General features: G+C 37.8%; 1 protein-coding gene across 8 annotated transcripts in view; it reads left to right on the forward strand.

The window, feature by feature from the left end:
* LOC123686530 (agrin-like) overlaps window positions 1-24,463 on the forward strand; it is a 214,939-nt gene that overhangs the window by 149,093 nt on the left and 41,383 nt on the right. For 7 of the 8 annotated variants that reach the window (XM_045626737.1, XM_045626738.1, XM_045626740.1 and 4 more), the window contains exon 4: window positions 2,042-2,251. In XM_045626737.1, the coding sequence (XP_045482693.1) occupies window positions 2,042-2,251 (210 nt within the window). Of the gene's footprint in view, window positions 1-2,041; window positions 2,252-22,593; window positions 23,410-24,463 lie in introns of those variants that run through there. The other variant, XM_045626745.1, reaches the window with a different exon arrangement.

Consider the following 24,463-nt stretch of genomic DNA (forward strand, 5'->3'; position numbering starts at 1 on the left):
GTCCACCGCGATCATCTATAAAATCCCCCAACACGTCTCGGCATTGATGCAATGAAATGGTCTATTTCTTCTAGAGGGATACTATCCCAAGCTACCTGTATTTCATGTCTCAGAGCCACCAAAATCTGTGGGGGCTGGGCTGAATTTCCAAACTTTCTAACCATGATGTCCCAAACATGCTTTATGGGCGAAAGATCGGGGGATCTGGGTGGCCATGGCAAAAGATTCACATGGGTAACTAAAACATTGGATTGTGGAGCCGGTTAAGGTGCGGGAGAACATATGGCTCTACTATTGCTTGAATGTAACGCAACGTTGTCACGTTACCTTGAATAAAGACTACAGGTGAGCTACTTCATGTGGAATAGCACTCCATACCATAACGCCAACTGTCCGGTGTACATGAAGCTCAACATCAAGCTGAGGTTCACGTCTTTCTCCCTGACGTCGTCTAACCCTTCTTCGGCCATCATGTGCACCCAAGGAGAATCGAGATTCATCAGAAAATACGACCTGATGCCATTTCACATTCCAATGTTGAAGTTCTCTGCACCACTGTAATCAATGCTGGCAATGCTCAACCGTCAGAGGTAACACAAGATGGGGTCCTTAATGCTGCAGTCCAAAAGACCTTATCCGGCGGTAAACCGTTCGGATAGTTACAAGATGGCCTTGTTCTCCTAACCACTCATCGGCCTAAGATCAAGTTGTCGCAAATCGGTATCTAATGGCCATAAGTCTTAGACGTCGATCTTGAACTTCATTTGTGCCCCTCCGACGTCTGGTGCCTACTCTTCTTCGATTTTGGGCATTATCGAACCACGCTTGACAACATCTCAAACAGTAGTTGGATTTCTATTCGTACGGTTAGCGATTTCTCGAAATGACAACCCCGCCTCCCGTAGACCCATAATTTGACCTCTTTCAAATTCATTTAGCTGACGATAAATTCCGCGTACACGTGCTCTAGACATTTTAACAATAACTTAACATCGACTTTGGATCTGCTCGAACAGCTGGTTTGTTGTAAAATTAAAAGAACTTGCTAGAAACGACTACAAAAATTTATCACATGAGAAAACCTTCACATTTTTTTTCTTCAAATTTCAATCATTCACTCCTTGCTATACTGTCTATGTTGTACCAGAAATAATTTAGAATTCGAACAGCTCCTTCTGGGTGTTGTAGTTTCTTTCTCAGTTAATTTATATTTTTTGGATGATAATGGCATTTTTCAATTGAAAGCTACAAATTGTGAGTTCCTTGTTCATGATTCAAGGGAAATATATGTCTTCATCGGTGGAAATGGAGGGAAGGGGAGTTTCTGGAATAATTTTTCGGCTGATCAGAGCCATAGACTGTCTGCTATTCCATTATACACTTTCAGTTATTGCATCAGCGTTCCATTTTACATCTTCTCTCATCACTTCATTTTACTGGTGAAGCCAGTCGGTTCACCGTTTATCTTTCTTATCCCGATTCCCCTTTTCGGGAATCCTGTGCCGCCTTCTCTTTCTGAATCGCTCTAACGAAGCTCGTGCTTGATATATCGTTTTTCTCCACTCTCCAGTCAGAGGCGGGCCTTGAATCGAACTTAAGATGTGATTATACCGAAGTTGTTCCGATTTTTCCCATGTCTTTCAACCATAGCAGCCTTCACGTGGAGGGCGTCAAATCGTTTCAGAAACAATTCGGTGTGCAATATAAGATTTTTCGGATCGATCGAACTACAAGACGCCAAACGAATAGAGAATATGAAATAATTCATCGTTCAATCGATTCTCATTTTCTCCCAATTTTTTTCGATGTTGTATAGGAAGACACATCGCTTGATGTATTTGTTACGTACGTTTTGATGATGTGGTTTCAAAAATGTAGCAGAAATTAGTTAAGAGGAGTCTATATATATTTCAGCAGAAAGTTCGAAAATGCATAAGCTAGGTTCTACGCTAGTTGTTCTTCAATATAAATAAATTTATTTTATTCATTTCACTTCAACAGTAGTGGAGTTCCCAATTGTTAAATCACTAATTTTTTACAGAACCTTGTGAAAAAACCTTCTGCGCTTGGGGTGCCCACTGTATCACGGGAATTGATGGAAGAGCTTTATGTCAATGTCCAACGGAATGTCGAAGACATGAAGCTTTCGTGTGTGGTTCAGATGGGAAAACTTACGCCAATCACTGCGAACTTCGTGTTGCCTCCTGCAAGGCGAGGCAAAACACCTACATCAAATATCAAGGAAAATGCGGTAAGTGTTCAGTGTTATATATAGGGTGATCCATCAAAATTCGGTGATAGTGGTTTTATTCGAAGATGATGAGACTATAGTCTCTTCAGCAGGACGAACTTACTTGTCATACCAACATGAACGTTTTTCCAATGTATTCTGTCCTGATTGTATCACCTCTCGATTTGGTGGCAAGAATTGTATTGGCAAAAAATTTAGATATAAACGAAGACATTCGATTCATCTTGAAAAAGATTCTCGAAACCTATTCAGATTAAATCATTATATTGACATTTGAAGGCTCATCTCTGATCTCTCATTGTTGTCTCGTCAAAAGGATTCTGATTTGTTTGAATCCATTAGCCGATGATTTTGTCGGCAAGATAAAGTCACATAGTTCAAACGTCAGATAATTACTGGTAAAAGCACATTATTGTACCTCCAGATTAGTCAATTCCGATGATGCTGCAACTGCATTATACTGGTGTGTCCAAGAAGTGTAAACGAACAGGAGGCGGTAAGTAAATGGATTAATGATAGGATATCCATTGAACAAGATATAGCGGGAATTTAGCAAATTGTTATGTACCTATCAACTCATTTCTCTGTATACTCCATGGGCGTAGGAGTTACTTGGTCTACTTACACCCACATGTAGAAATTATAGAATGTTCGTTTCCTATTTTTCTTGAAAATATGTTCAACAAGAACTCATACAGATATGAAATTATGTGGGTGGCAGTTTGAAAAGTCCGTCGATAGTTGATACAAACCAATATTCGATAAATAAAAGGCATAATGCTTCTCCTAACTCCTTTAGACTAGATACAGTAAATTTCGCATTTATTATTTATATAAAAATATCATTCCTAGCTTTTTCGGATATTTGACGCATTCGAAATCGCGAAGTTCGTGAGAACTCAATATCTCCACTTCTACTTGTCAGATTCGATTAAAATTTATCATGAATATTCAAGTTTCGATATACATAGTTTCATAGCAATTTCAGCTCTCCCTAATAGACGTATTGTGCATGCATAAATTGAAACTTGTTGGAAGATGATAAACTAATGAAACCGAAAATAAGGTAATTGTAGAGTTTCCAACATGAGAAGTTGCCCTTAAGCTAATCGAACATAATCCACTATTGTTTGCAAATATGCATAGCCGATCTGATTTTAAGCCAAAACATATCATTCAAGACCAAAGTGAAGAGAATAGGTCCCTGTATTGATCCTTGAGGAACCTCTACCTCAATGGTTTTAGGAGATGATAATAACAGGCCAATTGAAAAGTCCTCGATCTACCCTAGTAAAACACTTTTTTTGGCAAAATTCGATTTTATTATTCAACATAGTTGCCTTCGAGGGCGAAACAGCGTTCAACGATCTTTGCGATACCATTTTTGTAGTACGATTTGTCTTTCGCTTCAAAATAGGTCTCAGTTTAGGCGATTATTTCTTCATTGGCGCTTAATTGCTTTCCTGCGAGCATTCTTTTGAGGTCTGAGAACAGAAAAAAGTCGCAGGGGGCCAGATCTGGCGAATACGGTGGATGCAGAAGCAATTCGAAGCCCAATTCATGCAATTTTGCAATTTTTTTCATTGATTTGTGACACAGTGCATTCTCTCGATGAAACAGCACCTGTTTTTCGTCAAATGCGGCCTTTTTTTTTAACGATTTCATCCTTCAGACGATCCAATAACGCTATATAATAATCGCTGTTGATGGTCTGGCCCTTTTGGAGGTAATCAATGAATATTATACCTTGAGCATCCCAGAATACTGATTCCACAACCTTGCCAGCTGACTGTTGTGTTTTTTCTCGCTTCGGATTCAGTTCATCGTGTGCAGTCCACTCAGCTGACTGTCGATTGGACTCCGGAGTAGAATGATGGAGCCATTTTTCATCCATTGTCACATATCGATGCAAAATTTCAGGTTTATTGCACTTAAACAGCTTCAAACACTGCTCAGAATCATTGATACTTCGTTGCTTTTGATCGATTTTGAGCTCGCGCGGCACACATTTTGCCTCTTTTGGGGAACCACTGCGTTCGCCGTGTTCAGTGCTAATTTCACAACGTTTAAATTTAGCATACCAATCAATGATAGTTGATTTTCCTGGTGAATACCCCGGAAACTCTTCATCGAGCCATGATTTTGCTTTAACTGTTTTTTCCCTTCAAAAAGCAATATTTTATCACCACACGAAATTGTGTTCTTAATCTATTTTCCTCTCTTTGAGTACACTATATCACTCACATACGTGAGCCTCATGTAGCATTTTTACAGGTTTTTACATACGTAATTCAATGAATTCAGATTCTTCGTTCGATATTTCATCAAATTTCAAATTGGATGTAATTCGATTTCAGAAATTTTGTTCAAAATTCTTGTTAGATAGTAAACATTTTAGCTCTAAAAACTACCGGCTGAATGATCCCCAATTTTTTTTTATTGAAGATAATGAACTAAAAGCCACTCAGTTCGAAAGACCTTTCATCCATTCAGACCAATATAAAATTTCATTAAGAGCATGCCACTCTGTTTGATATAGCAGGTTCTCATTTTGCTTGAGCTGGACGGTCCATCAATTGAAAAATATAATACTTCAATTAGATATCGAAGCCAGTTATATTCTCTGAAAATCCCCGCCAAAAGAGTCCAAAATGCCAGAAACCAGCCAGGCCAATAGATTCGCCATCCCTTATGTAATCTCATCCCCCAAACTCATCCGATATAAGCTCTGACCTACGGCTATGGCGAGGCTAACTCAGATCAAATTGGCCATTCGTGAATTACCAATTTGTCCAGGATAGCAGAATAGTTTATAGTTCAGACATGTTTTGGATTTCGAGCTGATTGAACTATCGAGGAAAGAGATTAAACATGAATTGGAAATATACTGCAAGGATATCAATTCATATCTCTGTCCCCCTTTCGAAAAACTAATTTAAACTCGAATACGGTTTTCAGATGAACAGATAACATTGGGGATTCAGGCATTCGTGGAGACATCTTCATTCAAGCAAGGGCGTAGAAATGAGGGGGTATTGGGGATTATCCCCCTCCCCAAGATTTTCAAAATATAGAATTTTAGAAATCACGCAAAGACGAAGAACGAAAATTTCTCCATAAAATGAACCAATAATAATCATAATACTTTCCTTTGAAATCGACACGTCAGTAAAAAATCGGACCACTTTACGGTTAATGAGTTTATTATCGCTTTCAAGATGAGTACTTTTATTGCACTACGAGCTCGTCTTTGTCCAAGGTTTATTATTTTCCTTTATCTATCCGCTTTCTCGGCATCGCCCCTTATTTGCCATCTGTGATTTTTGCATTCGTCATCGGTATACACTTACCCGTTGTTTTCGGTTTTTTGTATCATTCTCGTCACACAATTTCAATATGTAGTTATCAAAAAATTGAACTGGGTAATACACATCAAAAAATTGTCCGAGCTGTGTTGTACAATTTATTGTGTTTCATTCAAATTGCAATTTATTTGTGGATACATCTGTTTTGAATTGACTATATCTACAGATGTCCCTAAATTGGAGGTACAAATGAAAATGACAGATTCCTCGGATCATTTCAAGAATAAAGTCCTATAACATGAGTCCGCAAACGCTTTGTTTTTGAGATACAGGTTTTAAAGTTCAAGTTTTTCTCTCATAATTATATAAAGACCTTGTTAGGTAGCTGAAATGAATAAATTAATTATAAGTTCTGGTTCTTACTTACCAACTCTGTAGCGAAGATTGATAAAGATTCGATAAACTGGTTAAGTATAACAAAAAAGGAGGATTACAAGATACCCTCGAAAACGAAGCGTTTTTTATATTATTATTTTTTATTATATTTTTTATTTTTTATTTATATTTTATTTTTCAAATTATCCAAGAAATCTCTCATTTTCCTTCGTAACTCCAATTCAAGAAATGGATATGCAGAATGAATACGATTAAAACAGTTCTAGCTTACGTTGGTGGCACAACAGTTCAGAAAGAAAAAACAGGAAGCGTCAAGAGTATATGCAGAATTACTTCATGAATGTAATCTGCTATATTTTGGCTAAAGTATCGGAGAGAAAACCTGCTAAAGTCAGTAGTAACATACGATATTGAAGTTGTATGGGTGAATTTCCTTATTGAAACTTTTTGGGAAGTGCCCTGCAATAAATCCACCAAAATTTAAAGACGGAAGTAACCAAAAATCAATTAAACACCGTAACTGTCGAATCTGCTACCCTGACAAGTTTCTCCAAGTTTTCACGAACTTCTACCGAACGAACATAAATAAAACATTTTTGATGTTTTCCACTGAATGCTGAAGTTTTCTATTCGCTTTTCCGTTGGAGCACATGGTCCTTTATTATTTTCCTGACTAGGAAAGCCGATTGCGTTGTCAGATATGACTGGTGAATAGATTGCAGACTTTTCAGGCGATCTTAGTTTTGGAAAAAGTGGAATCAATGTAAGAGGTAAACTCGATTCTGTTTGTGGAAAAGTTTGCCTGGGAATTATGTCTTCAAAAAGGTTAATCTCCCTTTTATTCAATCGTTGGAGGAATTGTGAGGAGTCAACAAAAGCTCGAAGAATATGGAGAGCATTATTCTCCTTTTTCTCGTATTATAAAAAAGGTTTAAGTCATTGAAAAAAATTCTCCAGATGAACAAACAATTGAAGACAAAAAATGCTGTCCAGGTCGTTCTGTTCCAGAAATCCTGGAAATGCCGAAGGGAGATTAGAATTGAAGGACAGATGGCCTGGTCTCAACTCATCTCTCGAAAATCAAATGAAACGAAGAAGCAAATACACCTTTCCTCTTCGAGGTACTAGTTGACGATCGATTGGATACATAAAAAAGAATTCTTAAATGTGATCCAGAAATGATTTTAATTACTCAGTACAAACAAACATTCACTATTGAATATGAAACATTGAAAATATTGATAGATTCAGGTCAATTACCTTGGAGATTTTCATACTAATGATTTTCTATTGATTTGTTTTCGATTCATCCTTTTCCAAAAGCGTTTGCATCCTTTTTTCATGACATTGACATTCATACAGATTATAGCAACAAACAACTCTCGAATATTCAAACTAGTTTTATTTTTAAAAATCGAATGAATGAAATTGATTGTGACGTTGTGTACTTTTTTCAGAAATTCGCACACATTATTTCAATTAACCTTTTCAATAATCACAACCAGATGAGTCGAATTGATCAATTCGATGATTGTATGGAAAAAAGTTGTGGCGTTGGGTCGTATCAGTTTTTACACAGAACAACAACAAAATAATCGATGCGGCAAAATGAAAAGCTTTTCATTTCAACATCCCGGGTGTTCGGATGGTGATATTTTTCATTGAGTTGAAAATAATCAGGAATTGGTTTGGCAATGATGGAAAAATATTTACCTTCCTCAGATGGATCCTTTGAAAAACATTGTTTGAGGGGTATAATTAGTATTTCAGCATTCCACACAGGAATTGAGCCTTCACTTTTGATGAGTTTTCCTCTTGTATTCACTAGTAATCTAAAAAAATTTCTCAATTCTTTTCGAGATCCAGTACGAATCAAAGATTCCATTTCGAAGAACTAGATCATGTGGTTTTCAAATAAGCGGCAATCTAAAAATGAAAACTATGGAAGAAATAGGAAATAAAGGACAGAAAGTCTATCGAAACGAATAGAGCACCAAGATATATTATACAAAAAGCAAAAAAAAATTTTGGTATCTGTTAGGAAAACTAACAAAAAAGCACCGCTAAGCTAGATGGTAACTGCAGTCAAAATGTCATACGAGGAGACTCAATTTCTAAGCAATTACTTCAGAAATTTCTGAACAATTGCTTCAGCAAATGTCTGAGCGATTGCTTCAGCAAGTGTCTGGGCAATTGCTTCAGCAAATATCTGAGCAATTGCTTCAGCAAATGTCTGAGCAATTGCTTCAGCAATGTCTTAGCAATTGATTCATCAAATTTCTGAGCAATTGATTCATCAAATTTCTGAGCAATTGCTTCGGCAAATGTCTGAGCAATTGCTTCAGCAAATGTCTGAGCAATTGCTTCAGCAAATGTCTGAGCGATTGCTTCAGCAAGTGTCTGAGCAATTGCTTCAGCAAATGTCTGAGCAATTGATTCAGCAAATGTCTGAGCAATTGCTTCGGCAAATGTCTGAGCGATTGCTTCAGCAAGTGTCTGAGCAATTGCTCCAGCAAGTGTCTGGGCAATTGCTTCAGCAAATATCTGAGCAATTGCTTCAGCAAATGTCTGAGCAATTGCTTCTGCAAATTTCTGAGCAATTGCTTCGGCAAATGTCTGAGCGATTGCTTCAGCAAGTGTCTGAGCAGTTGCTTCAGCAAATGTCGGAGCAATTGCTTCAGCAAATGTCGGAGCAATTGCTTCAGCAAATGTCGGAGCAATTGCTTCAGCAAATGTCGGAGCAATTGCTTCAGCAAATGTCGGAGCAATTGCTTCAGCAAATGTCGGAGCAATTGCTTCAGCAAATGTCGGAGCAATTGCTTCAGCAAATGTCGGAGCAATTGCTTCAGCAAATGTCTGAGCAATTGCTTCAGCAATGTCTTAGCAATTGATTCATCAAATTTCTGAGCAATTGCTTCATCAAATTTCTGAGCAATTGTTTCGGCAAATGTCTGAGCGATTGCTTCGGCAAATGTCTGAGCGATTGCTTCAGCAAGTGTCTGAGCAATTGCTCCAGCAAATGTCTGAGCAATTGCTTCGGCAAATGTCTGAGCGATTGCATCGGCAAATGTCTGATCGATTGCTTCGGCAAGTGTCTGAGCAATTGCTTCAGCAAATGTCTGAGCAATTGCTTCGGCAAATGTCTGAGCAATTGCTTCAGCAAATGTCTGAGCAATTGCTTCGGCAAATGTCTGAGCGATTGCTTCAGCAAGTGTCTGAGCAATTGCTTCAGCAAATGTCGGAGCGATTGCTTCGGCAAATGTCTGAGCAATTGCTTCGGCAAATATCTGAGCAATTGCTTCAGCAAATGTCTGAGCAATTGCTTCGGCAAATGTCTGAGCAATTGCTTCAGCAAATGTCGTAATTGCTTCAGCAAATGTCTGAGCAATTGCTTCAGCAAATGTCTGAGCAATTGCTTCAGCAAATGTCTGAGCGATTGCTTCAGCAAATGTCTGAGCGATTGCTTCAGCAAATGTCTGAGCGATTGCTTCAGCAAGTGTCTGAGCAATTGCTTCAGCAAATTTCTGAGCAATTGCTTCAGCAAATGTCTGAGCAATTGACTCATCAAATTTCTGAGCAATTGCTTCAGCAAATGTCTGAGCAATTGCTTCAGCAAATTTCTGAGCAATTGCTTCGGCAAATGTCTGAGCGATTGCTTCAGCAAGTGTCTGAGCAATTGCTTCAGCAAATGTCGGAGCAATTGCTTCAGCAAATGTCTGAGCAATTGCTTCGGCAAATGTCTGATCAATTGCCTCAGCAAATGTCTGATCAATTGCTTCAGCAATTGTCTGAGCAATTGCTTCAGCAAATGTCTGAGCAGTTGCTTCAGCAATGTCTTAGCAATTGATTCATCAAATTTCTGAGCAATTGCTTCAGCAAATTTCTAAGCAATTGCTTCAGTCATGAGATTTGTCCAAGTTCTATACTACTAAATCAGGATGCAGAATCGGATATGTTATTTTTCTGATGATAGCCAAAAGTTTTTAAATTTTCATAGCAATTAGTTTGATCGGGTTAGCCAATGCCATCAAAATTGTGGAGCGTTTTTGAAGATTATAAGTTATAATTGTGGATGTATTGATTAATGTAGAATTCTTTTTTTTGTGGGTGGTTATTTAAAAGCACAAGTTAATCATAGTTCGATTAACAAAGAGTACAGTAAATTTTCTGCTCTGTGAATATTCATTTCAACGTATTAATCTACTTTCTTATAATGAAATTCCTAGTAATCCTGCTAGAGAATTGGAGAAATGAAATGTAAACCAAACTTGTACGTACGAAGTGGAAAGAAAAATTATGATGAAGGACCTGAGTCGCCTAAAGTAGAGCGGCCGTTACAATGAAAAGTAGATAATACTTTTTCATGGAGGAAAAAACATTTGTTCTGTTCAAGGAATTTATGTAGCCTTTCTATTCGGAGATTTTCACCCTTGAATTGAGGGAATTTTCAATACTGTAGCCGCATTCAAAGATAGATGTCTCCATTCACAATGGCTCTTCATATGATAAAATCTATATCGATGGAATTCTACGTTGAAACCATTCATCTTCCAGTCATTCAGGGACGCATTGAGGCAAAGGATGCTTAACCTTAACATTTTGCTGATTTTCCAAAGTATACTAACTGACACAGAAACTGCAACACCCAGAACGAGCTGTTTGAATTTTAATTCTTTTTTTTTTCTCCTAATCACTCATCAGCCAAAGATCGAATGCATCAAGTGCTTTTATTCTCATTCACCTTATGTTTCTCAGTGAAATGAAAATCCAGAAGATTTTAGTGGATAAAAATATTAACATCTATTATTGTGTCGGATACATACATATAAAATGAATAATAACGATGACAGAAGAGATCCTTGTGGGACTCCGGCTAGAGAAATTTCTTCGTAGACTTTAGCTGTAAATTTGAAGAACACATATAAGAGGCTACAAGTTGAACCATGGAGAGTGGAAAATAGGCTGCAAGAAGGTTGCATTCTAGTCGCCACGTTCAAGTGCCCCTGTGACTAGTTTGCGGTTGAATCGATCAACTTAACAAAGATATATATCATAAGGTAGCCACACCTTTTTCTGTTCTTAAAATAATATTGTTATTTTGAGGAGCTGAATTGAACATAACTCCATCTGTCAATTGTATTCTGTATGGTAGATATGCTTACGTTATCGAAGTTCACGATATTTAGGGACATTTACCTTCAAATATAGAGAGAGTCAATTCTTTCCTGAGTTCATCGAATTTTCACATAGCGGAAAATCGTTCTTTAAACAATCAACGACCTTGTACGCGCAGACTAAGAGACGGAAAATCATAAAGAGCTTCCATATACATTATTCATCATTGAGTAACAAGAAATTGAACGGTAGAACCACTCCTTGTGAACCCATAATCAGTTACGCAAAATAATCCTCATTTCCATATACTTCGCGAGTTCCAATCTGATCTCGAGTGTGTTCGGAAAAAAACCAGAGGTATTCGTAAATGTTGGAGGAGGAAAAAAACTCCGGACCAAATGGGGGATTCTTTAATTTGGGTTATTACAGCCAATGCAAACAGGAAGACGAAAATTATGAGTTTGATCCATGAATTTTCAAATTGGCTCCAGGGAGTTTCAATTAAATTGTGGAAAACGGTTTGGTCCTTGTTTACAATTCAATACAGAAGTTGCTATCATTGTTGATTCGATAAACAAATCGATTGTCATTACTACCTTTCAAATCTGCCATTGATTTAATGGTGGAAATGAGACCTTTGTTTTCAAATAATTGAGCATGTTAACAGAAAAAAGGTCAGGTTATTATAACAAAATCTTTTATTAAACCAACGTCGACTTGTTCATAATTTTCAAGAAAAAAGTTTGACAACATGAAATTCTTTCTTGAAACATTCATCACTCCAATGGTCACCAAAAGTTCAGAACTTGGTTCTGTTGATTATTATTATTATTTGAACTGGGGGTCGTTGTAGATCTTTTTTTCTCCTCCCTATTCATTCATGGAAACCTAAGGAGGTCGTCAATGACGTTAATAAAACTGACAACCTCCTTAGGGACCTTGGCTTACTCATATGAATGGTTCTTAAGCCAGCCAGCTCTGGACACTTGCATACCAAGTGTTCGGCTGTTCTGCTTCCGATCCACAGAGCTTGCAAATCTCATCTGCTGACTTTCCCATGTGGTACAAATGATGTTTGTATCGACAGTGCCCCGTCAGCAATCCCACCATCACCCGAAGCTCGGCTCGTGACAGCTTCAAGAGCTTTTTCGCGTAAGTAGGTGAAATCGTCACGAATTTCTTTGCCTGAGCAAGTCCAGGAGTGTTAGTCCAGTGGATTATCCTGTTATTCAACTCCCATAGCTGGACCGCAGCTTTATATTGATCTTTTCCTAGTCCACAGAAAGGCTCAGGTCCAGCAATTTGATGCAATTTTTATCAGCTTTTTCATTTCCTTCAACACCACAGTGCCCTAGTACCCATAGTAGAGTCATTTTATTGCCTCTGGCCAGTTGCTTTATGGTGTTACGGCACTCCCAAGTCAACAGAGACCCCTGGCAGTACGATTCCAGGGATCTCAGCGTGGTTTGGCTGTACGTGGTGATGTAGATATGCGCCCCCTTGAGGTTCATTGGTTTCTATTTAGCCTTTGTAAACGTGCTTTTTGGTCACTTTTGGAATTTATTGTTATTTAGGCAAGCCCAATGCTTTTGTGACAGATATATCTCACCTAATATCTATATTCAGCAAATTTCTTGTAGTTGTAGTTTCGACGTATTGTTTACTTTTTTCTTTCGGAACGATACGCAAAGAAAAAATATAAAATAACAATTAAAAATGTGGTTTTATTGAATAGCTAGCGGTGAGATTCGAACACAGTATCATTTGTTGTGAAAACTGAAAGGCAATTTAAAAAATCCAAGTCCCTAAAGAAAATAAATCTTTTGTCAATATATTCAGTCTTGGTTGTAAAGCCACAATACGCGGAAACGTTCACAAATTATGGCTTCTCTTCCGGACAATAATAGGATGAAAAACCTTATTTAATTGATTAGTACGCTTTCCAACCGAGCTTTCAATTTCGAAGTTAAATACGGAATTAACCCTTGCAAATCTCAGTTGTTAATATTTCAGGTCATTGCTCTGATTTTGCTTTATTATTTTTTTTAATAAGCCTCCGGAATCGTTAGAAAAAAAAAATTCGACCCTCTTGAAGTTTTAGATTTAGGTTTCAAAATTTGTAGAATCTGAATATCGAATAAAAAATAGAGTCCATCAATCGTCAAGAGTTTGTAGGGAAATTCAATAACTTGGTACTATGGTACAAAAACCACAGAAATGAATATTTGCTCAGTTCGAAAATGAAAATGAAGTAATTTGAATAAGCTCACCTCAACTCCTCGATTTGGTTACAAATATACTGAGCTTTGGCACAGCTCTGAAAATATGAAGATACTTCGTTGAAATCAGAATTTTATTTTGAAAAATTCAGATCACCCTCGAAGCTCATGTTTAAAAAAGTTTTCACAAAATAGTCCCATTATATAGGTAATGACAACAATCAATATCTGAAAATCCCACTAAAGACTGCTGCTATCAAACATTACTGTATTCTTCTTCAGGTCATTCAAGCTCAAGTAAATTCTTGAAAATATGTACGGAACTTCAATATTCTGTTGGGTTTCTTCAAATCTTTGATGATTTTCATTTCATGCTCTCATAATATCATTATAACAATAACAGTGTAAACTGTAAATACTGTAGATGAATATCTTAGGTTAGAACCTAGATTATTCGAACTTTTAAGGTACCTATACCTACATAGAATAAGGAAGTGTTCTGTGTTTGAATTTGACAACATTCAAAATTAAAACCACAGACTACTATAGTCTATGTTAGAACTTTCACAGATGAATATCATTCATTTGAAAAAGTTGAATAGTGATTCTTGTACGAAATGAAATAAACAACGATAATAAATAAATGGATACGAATTATGAATATAGAGCAAATATGGGTGGTAGCGAGCTCAATTCGTTATAATTATCGAAAATCAAGATAAAAATATTCAATCTTTGGCGTCGACGAAATTGGGATAATTATTCATATTATGAATACTACTTTATTCAACAAATGGAATGTTAAAAGTGAGTTTATGAATGTTTTTCTAATTTAGTAGCTTATTTCCAAGGTTCAAATGGTATATTTTATGCTTGAAAAAACTTCAGTGTTCCAGTTTTCAGGGGTGAATTAGCACATTATGAAAATTTGAAATAGCTATATCTTTTTGACTGGGCCGAATCGAAAAAAATGGTAAATGAAAAAAGTGTTTCTTTTAAACTCTAGAATCGGTTGAAATAAATGTACAAGTCAAAGACTCACCCTGTATAAGTTATTCAAACCTACACGTCGAGTGCCTCCGAGACGAGGCAAGGATAGAGAAACATATATATCTTCCGAAATAAAAAAAACAATAAACATTGCGAATTCATCTTATTCATCCATATCGATCTAATTTCACCGGTGTGGTTTTGAATAAAACGACAATTTATCAAAGCTCATAGTGAGGAGGAATGCACGCATATGGAGCATTATCATATTCAGAAATGGGTTATAATGCTGAATTTATGCCCAAGATCAAGTGACACGCACGCAGAGGTGACTCTGACAAATTACCAGGCAACAAACCCACTCAGGAAAGGCTGTTGAGATTTTTGTTTACATTTTCTGTTTATGACTGATACTGCTGGAATATTTCAACGTGGTGTCCCCTTTTCTAGCGAATAGGATTTTCTTCTCATTTGTCCTGTCAGTGTAGATTCGGTCATTGTTTCATTTTATACCACCACGCGAGTTATACATACATATACGAATCGAATAGTGGTTGGTCAAGGTCTCAGACTCATTAACATCTTATTGATCAGTTTGCTTTCAGTGGATGTTAGATAGTTTCCACTCTTCCATTGAATGAGGAGTGTGAAGATGACTTTCCTTTTTCTTCAAGAATATTCTCGCAATTGATAATTTCGAGAATGATCATTTAGGAGAATGCTCCAAGGAAAGAATGGCAAAGAGGAATCTACAAAAAAAACTATCGAAATGTCAAAGGAGCGTTGAAGTAAATATATTAGGTGTGAAACTTTGCTTCCGCTGTTTTGCAATAGGTAGCTGTAGCGATGAGTGGTAGTCGAAATAAATAGATCGTAGATATCATACAATAAGCTTAGGTATTTGTAAACATAACACCATCGAACTATTAGTCGATTTGTGTCTGCATCATATAGTTAGTCTCGATTAAAAGTTTTAATTTTCTGCTGTAATATGAAGAAATCTGCGGCTGAGGCTCATCGAATGCTCTCAAATACCTATGGTGAGACCGCTATTAGTGAAAAAACGGGCCGAGAGTTATTTCAACGCTTCAAGAACGGTGATTTTGACTTCGAAGACCAGCATGGCGGTGGAAGAGAGAAGGTTTTCGAAATTGCAGATTTGGAGGCACTACTTAATCAAGACTCGGGTCAAACGCTACAAGAATTGGCAGGATTATTAGGAGTGACGCAACAAGCCATTTCAAAATGCCTGAAAGTCATGGGAATGATTCAGAAACAAGGAAATTGGGTGCCGTACGAGTTGAAGCCGAGAGATGTTGAATGGCGTTTGTTTGCTTGTGAATAGCTGCTTGCAAGGCCATGACGGAAGGGATTTCTGCATAGTATTGTGACTGGATACGAAAAATGGCTTCATTACGATAATCACAAGCGCAGAAAATCATGGGGATATCCCGACCATGCTTCCGCATCGACAGCCAAACCGAATATTCACGGTTTCAAGGTCATGCTCTGTATTTGGTAGGACCAGCTCGGCGTAGTGTATTATGAATTGTAAGAACCGACTCGAACTATCACAGGCGATCGTTATGGAACGAAATCAATGCGTTTGAGCCGATCATTGAATAACAAACGGCTGCAATACAAAGAGAGACATGACAAAGTGTTTTTACAGCATGACAATGCTCGCCCCCTTGTTGCGAAAGTAGTTAAGACACACTTTCAAATGTTGAAATGGGAAGGCCTACCCCAACCGCCTTATTCTGCAGACGTTGTTCCCTTGGACTATTTCTTGGTTCGATCAAAGGCACACGACCTGGCTGACCAGCACTTCCGGTCTTATGAGGAAGTTAAAATTTGATCGATTCGTGGATCGCTTTAAAAGATTACCAGTTTTTTGGGAGGAAGTAGTGGCCAGTTTTTTCACAATAAAGCCTCGAATTTCGGGAAAAAAACGGCGGAAGCAAAGTTGTAAGCCTATGTATCATTCTTCTTTGTTGATTATGTTGCACTAACAAGAAGCCGTGAGCTTCTGAGCGTGGAGACTACATATACCTATATATTGTTATGTGAGCTCCTAAGGCGCAATTTACGGATGAATTGTAGAGTGTTCAAAAGCTCGTGATTTTACACGAGTGCTTTTCCAGTCATCGAATAGTTCACATATCTGTTACCGTTCGGACCGTTTCATTCATGTTATTTTGAATGTAGTAAAAAAACTGGAATTGCACGGTTTTGGTGCAAACATTCACTTTGTTTCACTGCATCGTATCGATTATGTTCATCACCTTGTAGGCTGTACGTTTTCGATGGCCACCCCCACAACCGCAACCCAGGGGTGCATAACGTTTGTTTCCCCGCACACTATTCGATGCTGCAAATGTTTCAGTCCATTTAATTCGATATGCAGGAAATGTTCTGTCTATGTGATGCGATGACATTTGCATCGTGGATCCGGCCGTTTTTGCCGATGCTGGATTTTGCAAATGTCGACGTTACTTCGATAGCCATTTCCCCTTCGATAAAACGTCCCCCAATAAGGTATTTTGTTCCCTGATGACAACAAAAAAAAATAATGGATTTTTTTTATGAGGTTGAATGGGGAAGTGATACGGTGGAATAGGATAAGCAATATAATAAGATGTTTCTGCCATCGTTTTCGACGCGAATTACTCGAAATGAATAGAATGGGGTGGTTCAGTGGCGGCGAAGCTATCGGAGTGAATGGACCTCAAAAATGTGAACAAGTGGCATGCCCTAATTTCATCGTTATATCTTACCACATTAGTTATGAAGTCATTACTACCATTAATATCAATGAAATTCAATTCTGACCATTCGAGGATTGCATTGTATAACAGCGCAATTTGAAACTTATTAGAAGATCAAACACTGAAGGTTTTAGATCAGATTAGGTTAGATTCAATTGAGGAGGTTTCATTTCACTGTGACCTAATGGACTATTGTGTCCCCCATCAGAGCTATTCTCTCCATAACGTGATCTACAGCTCGCCTTCCAGTTCCAGAATTCTAATGAACTCCAGTATCTGAGATGGCTTCAAGGAGGCCACTTCCTCACCTGTACAAGTTTCTAGTCCAAAGCAGATTTTGCGTTGGCTAGTGATGGCGAGGCATTCTGTCAACAAGTGATCTGGAGTTTCTTCCTCCTTCCTACAGAATCTGCATTCGTCATTTTCTGTTAGACCCATTCTTATGAGGTGTTTCCTAAGGCGACAATGCCCTGTGAGGAATCCAGTGAGGAGGTGTAGTATATTTTTGCTAAGATCCAGATACTTCTTGGATCTCGCAGAGTCAAAGTTTCTAGGAAACTTTTTGGAATGATCCAAACCAGAAAGATTACGCCAGAGTGTTTCTCTTTCAGTTTTTTCCTTCTCCTGAAACTCTTTCTTGTTGGTACATTTGTCTAGGCCACAGAAAAGTTCCGGGCAGATGAAAGGAGTTTGTGCTCCTTTACTGGCAATTGTGTTGGCATCTTCATTCCCTCTAATTCCCAAGTGGCCGGAAACCCAAACTAAAAAAACCTTGTTATTCTTGCCCATTTCGTCAAGTTTTCTTCGGCACTCCAATACCATCTTAGAATCGATGATAGGTGAGCTTAGTGCTTTGATTGCAGCCTGACTATCAGAATATAACGCTATATCACATTTCTGATCTCATTCTCTTGCAAATACCTCTGCATTAAGCATTTGGTGCCTGTTCCCGACGTGGTTTTGGAACCATCTGTGTACCATGTGTTCTTTTTGAGAACTGGGATTGTGGACTGCCTTTCCCAATCTTCTTTTCTATTTAGTATAGTAATGCCACTGAAGCTTTCACAAATGGTAGAGAGTATTTATATTAATTTGGGTACAAAAAGGTGATGAGAAAAATCAAAATAGGCCTATGAAATTCGGTGAAATTCTGCCCTAAATTGGTGAGGTTTTTAAAATGAGAAATTCTTTGCATGTCGAATTGATTGCAAGACGACAGATCACAACACATTGGCTGAAATGCTCGAGTGAAAAATTAACAAAATAAGTCATGTATTCAAATTCGATTGTAAGTTTGAGTATCTGGTATGGAGATGGACCCCTGCTCCCCTTGTGTGCCTGCGCCAATGAGTGTGAGAGGTAAGAGGCGTCGCGAATGGAGATCGAAAGAGAGTGACGGATGTTTGCATTACCGTAAGACAAATCTGGGTAACCCTTCGGAACTCAAAGGGACAATTAAGGAAGTTCTGTTTGTGGAACGGTAGATATTCGGTCCTAGGTAAACACAGAATTTTTTTTCATTTGGGAACGATCTGACGATCTGGCTCACTGCCTTCGGGGTCGGTATTAAAGGTCATCTTGAGACGATATGGTGTTGGTTTGATGGCTTCCCATCGTTGTAATAACGAGTCAATTAACGCACGAATGAATTTTGATACTGGCGCATCAACCATTTTGTTTCCAGGTCAGTAGGATGTAATACTGGAACAATGACACACTGGGAAGCAGACAAAACGGGTCACTTGATCATTATTGTTCGAAATATCTTTTTTAATTGAAATTTTTGCGAGAATCATTGAATTTTTGAAATGGTAATCTTGTGAATTATTGGGCAATGGAACCTTAGTTCTGACTCGCCTTCCCTGTTCGTCCCATAGATGTTCGATGGGATTCAAGTCAAGACTTCGTGCTGGCCAGTTGAACCTTGAATTATCAACCTCATTCAATTAGGATGTCACTATTTAAGCAGTATGTGGAGCTGCATGATCATGCATAAAAATTCCCTGCTCTCCCACAAATGGTACCTAAGGTACAACATGGCCCATAAGAATTTCCTCTATGTACCTTACTGCTGTTGAAGATCCATTTATAAAAACCAACTCTGTGTGGTCCCTAAAGTCATACCTACCCAGACCATAACAGATCCTTCACAGAATGGACCTCTATCCTCTATACAGGCATTGGCGTTTCTTTCTCTTGGATCTATAAATGCGTCTGTGACCATCAGCTCCTCAAATTCTGAATCTAGATTCATCAGAAACAAGTACCTGGGCCCATTGAGCTTCTAACCAGTTTATGTGTTCTCGTGCAAATTGAAGACGCGCAATTCGATGCTCTGTGAGGAGTTCTGGATCTATTGTAGATCTGTTTGGTCGTAAATTCAATTCTGAAAGACGTCTTCTCAAGGTCTGTTCACTTACGTCAACCTGGCATACCTCCATCAGTCGATTTCTATCTTCAACAGTAGCAAGATACAAAGACTTGTGGAAACGAGGAATCTGTCAATCTCAAAGATATGCACCATCTTCTTCCAGATCTTTTGGTCAGCCAGCCTGCCTACTGATGTCTTGTCAATATTCTTTGGACTGTAGATAGGCTAACATTCATTCTTCTAGCAACAGATCTTTGGCTCACCCCATTTTCAATAAGTGTCACTATTTTTGAACAATCTTCAATTGGTTTACTCATTTTATGAAATTGTTCCCTTCAGAAAGTAGAAAACAAACTTTTTAATGACCAATATTGAATGCAACTGATGAACGATGAATTTGTCATGAAGATTCATTCGAAGATGGTTTCTTTTATCAAGTTTTTTAGCCTATATGTCTACATTTTGCACGTATCTAGTTCATTTCCTAATGAAAGATAGATGAAGAACAAAATATTATCGAATCAACTTGAACACGTGAATCCAATGAAAAAAAATAGTGTAAAATCTCATTGACCCTTCTTTTTGCTACACTATGGGTTGTTAAGAAAGAAACTGACTGAAGAAGACAATCTAACTAGATCGTACTCACAGGATCTTCCTACTGTTTCTGAAACAATAATCGAGTTATCGTTAAAATACGATATCATACAACATCCATACTGCTTTCCTTGATACTAAAAATCCAGAACAGGTAAAACCGTTATGCTTCTGCTCCTTTTTGGGAATCTTTTAAAAATTTACCATCTATAACGCTGGTTTCTTTATACCCGAGCCAGTTCAAAGAATGCGAATCTCTCTCTCTCTCTCTCCAATTCCGTTCTATGTATTCCAACTGAGAAATAATCATTTTTCATTCGATGTGTTCGGGAATAAACTGCTCTCGTTTTAACATTCAGCGGAATCCACTCCGTGCAGCCTTTTTAAAGGCTGGAACAGAGGCAGTGAGGCTCGAGTAATGTCGCATATTGTAGTTTTCAGTTCATTTGGAAATTTATATGCATGACCAGTCTAACAGAGAAAACCTTCATTCTCACAATGTGATTGAATCTCTATCTGAGATCTGCACCGAAAGCCTTTTATTTTCAATTTCGGTCCATATGATCCTGTCCGATCGGAGGAAATGGTGTTGAACACACTGAATAAGGCCAGTGCCTGAGAATGGGACCTGTGAAAATATATTTGTCCATTTCATCAATCAGGGAAGAAAGAGAAATGGATTCTCTACCCTGCATTATGGAAGTATTTTGGGCATTCATTTAGTTTTTCGCTTTCTACTCAAGTATGTATGGTGTAATATTGAAGGTCATCGCTAAGAACGTATTTTGAAATGCATAATGACTTTTGACAATTATAAGTGAGTGAATATTATTATTTTCATTTCATCTCATTGTCAGGGCAAATTTATAATATAGGCTAATATAGGCTAATGATTTTGGAGGTATTTTGTCGTCAAGTGTACTCATCTCGGAGAATTAAACGAAAAAAACTAAAACTACCGAAAGAAAGCGAAAAGTTCGAACCAACTATCTCGAATATTCTCGTTTCGTAATTTTTCGGGATCACCTCGCTATAAACGCATAAAGTTTGGGGAATTTCTGGACGAATTTCCAAATTCACGCCGACGTGAACGACCAAAAGGAAAAAGTCCGATATCCGTCGCATAGGAATATTCTAGAATATTCCGAATTGTCTATCGAACAAGAAAGAATCATAAATTCAGTTAATTATATCGATTCATTCACAGGAATTCGATATTCGACTAAAATATCTATACGAAATATGCCCCCACATGATTGTTTTTCGAATTTTAAAAGCTGCAATTAGAAAATACTTGAACTGAAGGCATACAAGGTCAAATATCATTCATGGCATGGTTTCATTCCATAATTATAGGACTTTGCAGATGTACAAACAGATAAAAAGGATGATTACAGGTTAATAAATAAAACGGCTGATATTTGGAAATGAATCATGAAAAGAAAAATAAGTACAATTTCCAATACTGTAATAATATCCAACGATATTAATTATTTATCTGGTTAATGTATCAGTAAAATGCCATCAACATAACCATTGTCGGACAGAAGGTCTCCACGATATTACGTAGGAATCATAATCGAAAGTTACCCAAGGAGAATGCATGTCATCGAGGGAGAATAGCGATATACCGGTTTCACCCTTATTAGACATCATCAGTACCGCATAACTCCAGTCCAATCAGCTGACTGTCGAACTCCGGAGTGAAATGATGGACCCATATTTCATCCATTGTCACATATCAACGCAAAAATTCAGGTTTATTGCACCTAAATAGCTTCAAACACTGCCCTGAATCATTAACATGTTGTTGATTTTGATCGATTGTGAGCTCGCGTGGCACCCATTTTGCATAAAGCTTTCCCATGTAGAAATATTCGTGAATGATATGATGTACACGATCAGATGATATCTTCACAATGTCTGCTATCTCGATCAACTTCACTTTACGGTCATTCAAAATTATTCTGTGAACTCTTTTGATTTTTTCGTCGGTGACAGCCTCTTTTAGGCGTCCACTGCGTTCGCCGTCTTCGGTGCTCATTTCACCACGTTTAAACTTAGCATACCAACCAATGATGGTTGATTTTCTTGGTGCAGACTCGGAAACTCTTCATCGAGCCAAGATTTTGTTTCAAATGTTTTTTTTTTCCTTCAAAAGTCCATATTTTATCAGCACCGAATTTCTTTTTTTTTTCATCTTTTTTCAAATAACAAAAGTAGCTACACTCACAACGCAATTGGAAAACCCTTCATTAAAAATATTCTGCCATACTTCAAGTTTATCCAAATAAAAAGAAAAAATCAGTCACAAAGGAACGAAACCATTCACGTAAAATTATAAAATCGCAGCGGTATTATTTCTACAGTAAACTTCCCTTCTTTCAAAGAAAGACCTGTCTACGCCAATGGGCGCGCGGGGTCAAAATTCGCGGGGATCCGTTGGTGTACAATTTGAATTTCTTCGGAGAGTTAAACAAAACTTAAAATCAATATGGCGCCTGCTCAGCTGCTATGCGGTCACCCTTGCATCTCTGAAGTGATCGGTCCCATGGTTTCGTCAGTAAAGTTCAAACGCGGGTTCTGAACACGTGTTCGCTCCTTTTCGGGGTCGATCGTCCCTTTCCGCGTCCACGTTTTCGCACAAAAAAATATGTGATTTTGCGTTTCTTCCCAGCTGTTAATTTTTTATAGTAACTTGCTATGTACCTCGATTGGGAGCTAGAAGTGTCTGCAAGTTTCCATCTAAGATCGATGCGAAGTTTTCTTAATACAGTTCGAAAAATTAATCCAGAAGTTGATGCCTGTCCTAGTTTTTTCTAACAGCAAAGGCATTTCTCGTGTATTGAGAATGGAACGTAGCTAGTTGACTTCAGGAATTCCGAAAACGAAATATCGTGTTATGTTACGCTAACAAGATGGAATTAAATCAGCAGCGTGAAGAGACGCACGACAATGATGGAACATACCAATTTCTCATGGTGTCAAAATATATGTATAATGTAGGGACAAAAACGTGTTCCCTTCCGTCTGTCACAACCAATTTTATTCCCTCGGGTCTCAATGTCAGATCTGCTGGATCTTTCTGATCTTAAAAATATTCTCCCCCATAACCTCAAAGCACAACTAGAATATAGATATTAGACAAAATTCCAGTTTACATATATTCGATATGGCGTTTCTACGAATTGCTGACAATTTTTCTTCCTTTGGCACTCACGCATTTCATATCGATCTCTAATTTGGAATTAGATAAGCTTATGGCGAAATTTAACTGTATCCAGAATGAGTTGAGTTTCCTATATCAAAATGCCGCTGTATATAACATTCATCGTATTTGTAAGCCTTATTTCAAATCTTCAAGAAAATTGCCTTGGTTGCTACGTTTATCCCAAAGGTGAGTAGGCTTCTTAGCGATAAAAATTATACGAACTTCTAAAATTATCGTATTGTTATAAATAATGATAATTATCGAATGAATATCAGAATGCCTTTGAATATTTATATTTACTATATTGGTTTTCGGTTTCAAATCAGACATGAACTGCAAATAAGAGCCTATCAATGCTATCAACAGCTGACAATTCCTCCTTGCATGTTTTGAGTGACTTGATAATAATATTTTGGTAGCTATGAAATAGCACATCACTCAATAAGTCCTGGACCAAACCAGTAAACATTTTTTCTTGAAAATTTGACCTTAGTCATCTTCAAGAGTGATACATGTAGTGATGTTCCTCTAACTCTTCAATACCATTTCTGTAGAAAGATTCGTCTTTGCGTTAGAAATAAACTTCAACCTCGACAATCACTTTATTATTAGAGCCAATTCATCCCTGGAGCATTCTTTTGAGGTCTGTAAGAAACCAGAGTAATCACTGTGGCCTAGATCTAGAGAATCAGCTGAGTGATCAAGCAGTTGGAAGAGCATTGTCATTTGCTCAGGCAAAGGAATTTGTGGAGCTTTCATCGACCTATACCTGAAGCTACTACGAGCTGAGTTTCAGTTCTTGGTGGGACTGCTGACAGGACAATGTCAGTGAAATACATTTTGTACGGCATGGGTTAGTCAGCAGATGGGATTTGCAGGCTCTAGGGAAAGGAGATAGAAACACATACTTCTACATTCTTGGATACTCACGCAGAAACAGGCAAGGCTCCTAAGGATGTCGTCGGCTTCGTTATCAGTAAAGACAGTCTCTTTGGGTTTGTATGTTTAGAACACAAGATCACTTTGGTTTCAGTTCCCGGAAGGTCTACAGAGCCGTTATAATCGCAATTTAGTGATAATAATGATAATATGGTCAAGGATCGAAATTGAAGAAATCGTTCTCTATGTACGATCATACTATCGCCAACATATCTCTCAGTGATAAGCATTACAAACGGAGCTTACGAATGAGCTACTCTTTTCAATGGACGCATCAAGCATATCAAGAAATAGTGTGAAT

Source organism: Harmonia axyridis, chromosome X (genome assembly GCF_914767665.1).
Source record: "Harmonia axyridis chromosome X, icHarAxyr1.1, whole genome shotgun sequence".
NCBI classification, from domain to species: domain Eukaryota; kingdom Metazoa; phylum Arthropoda; class Insecta; order Coleoptera; family Coccinellidae; genus Harmonia; species Harmonia axyridis.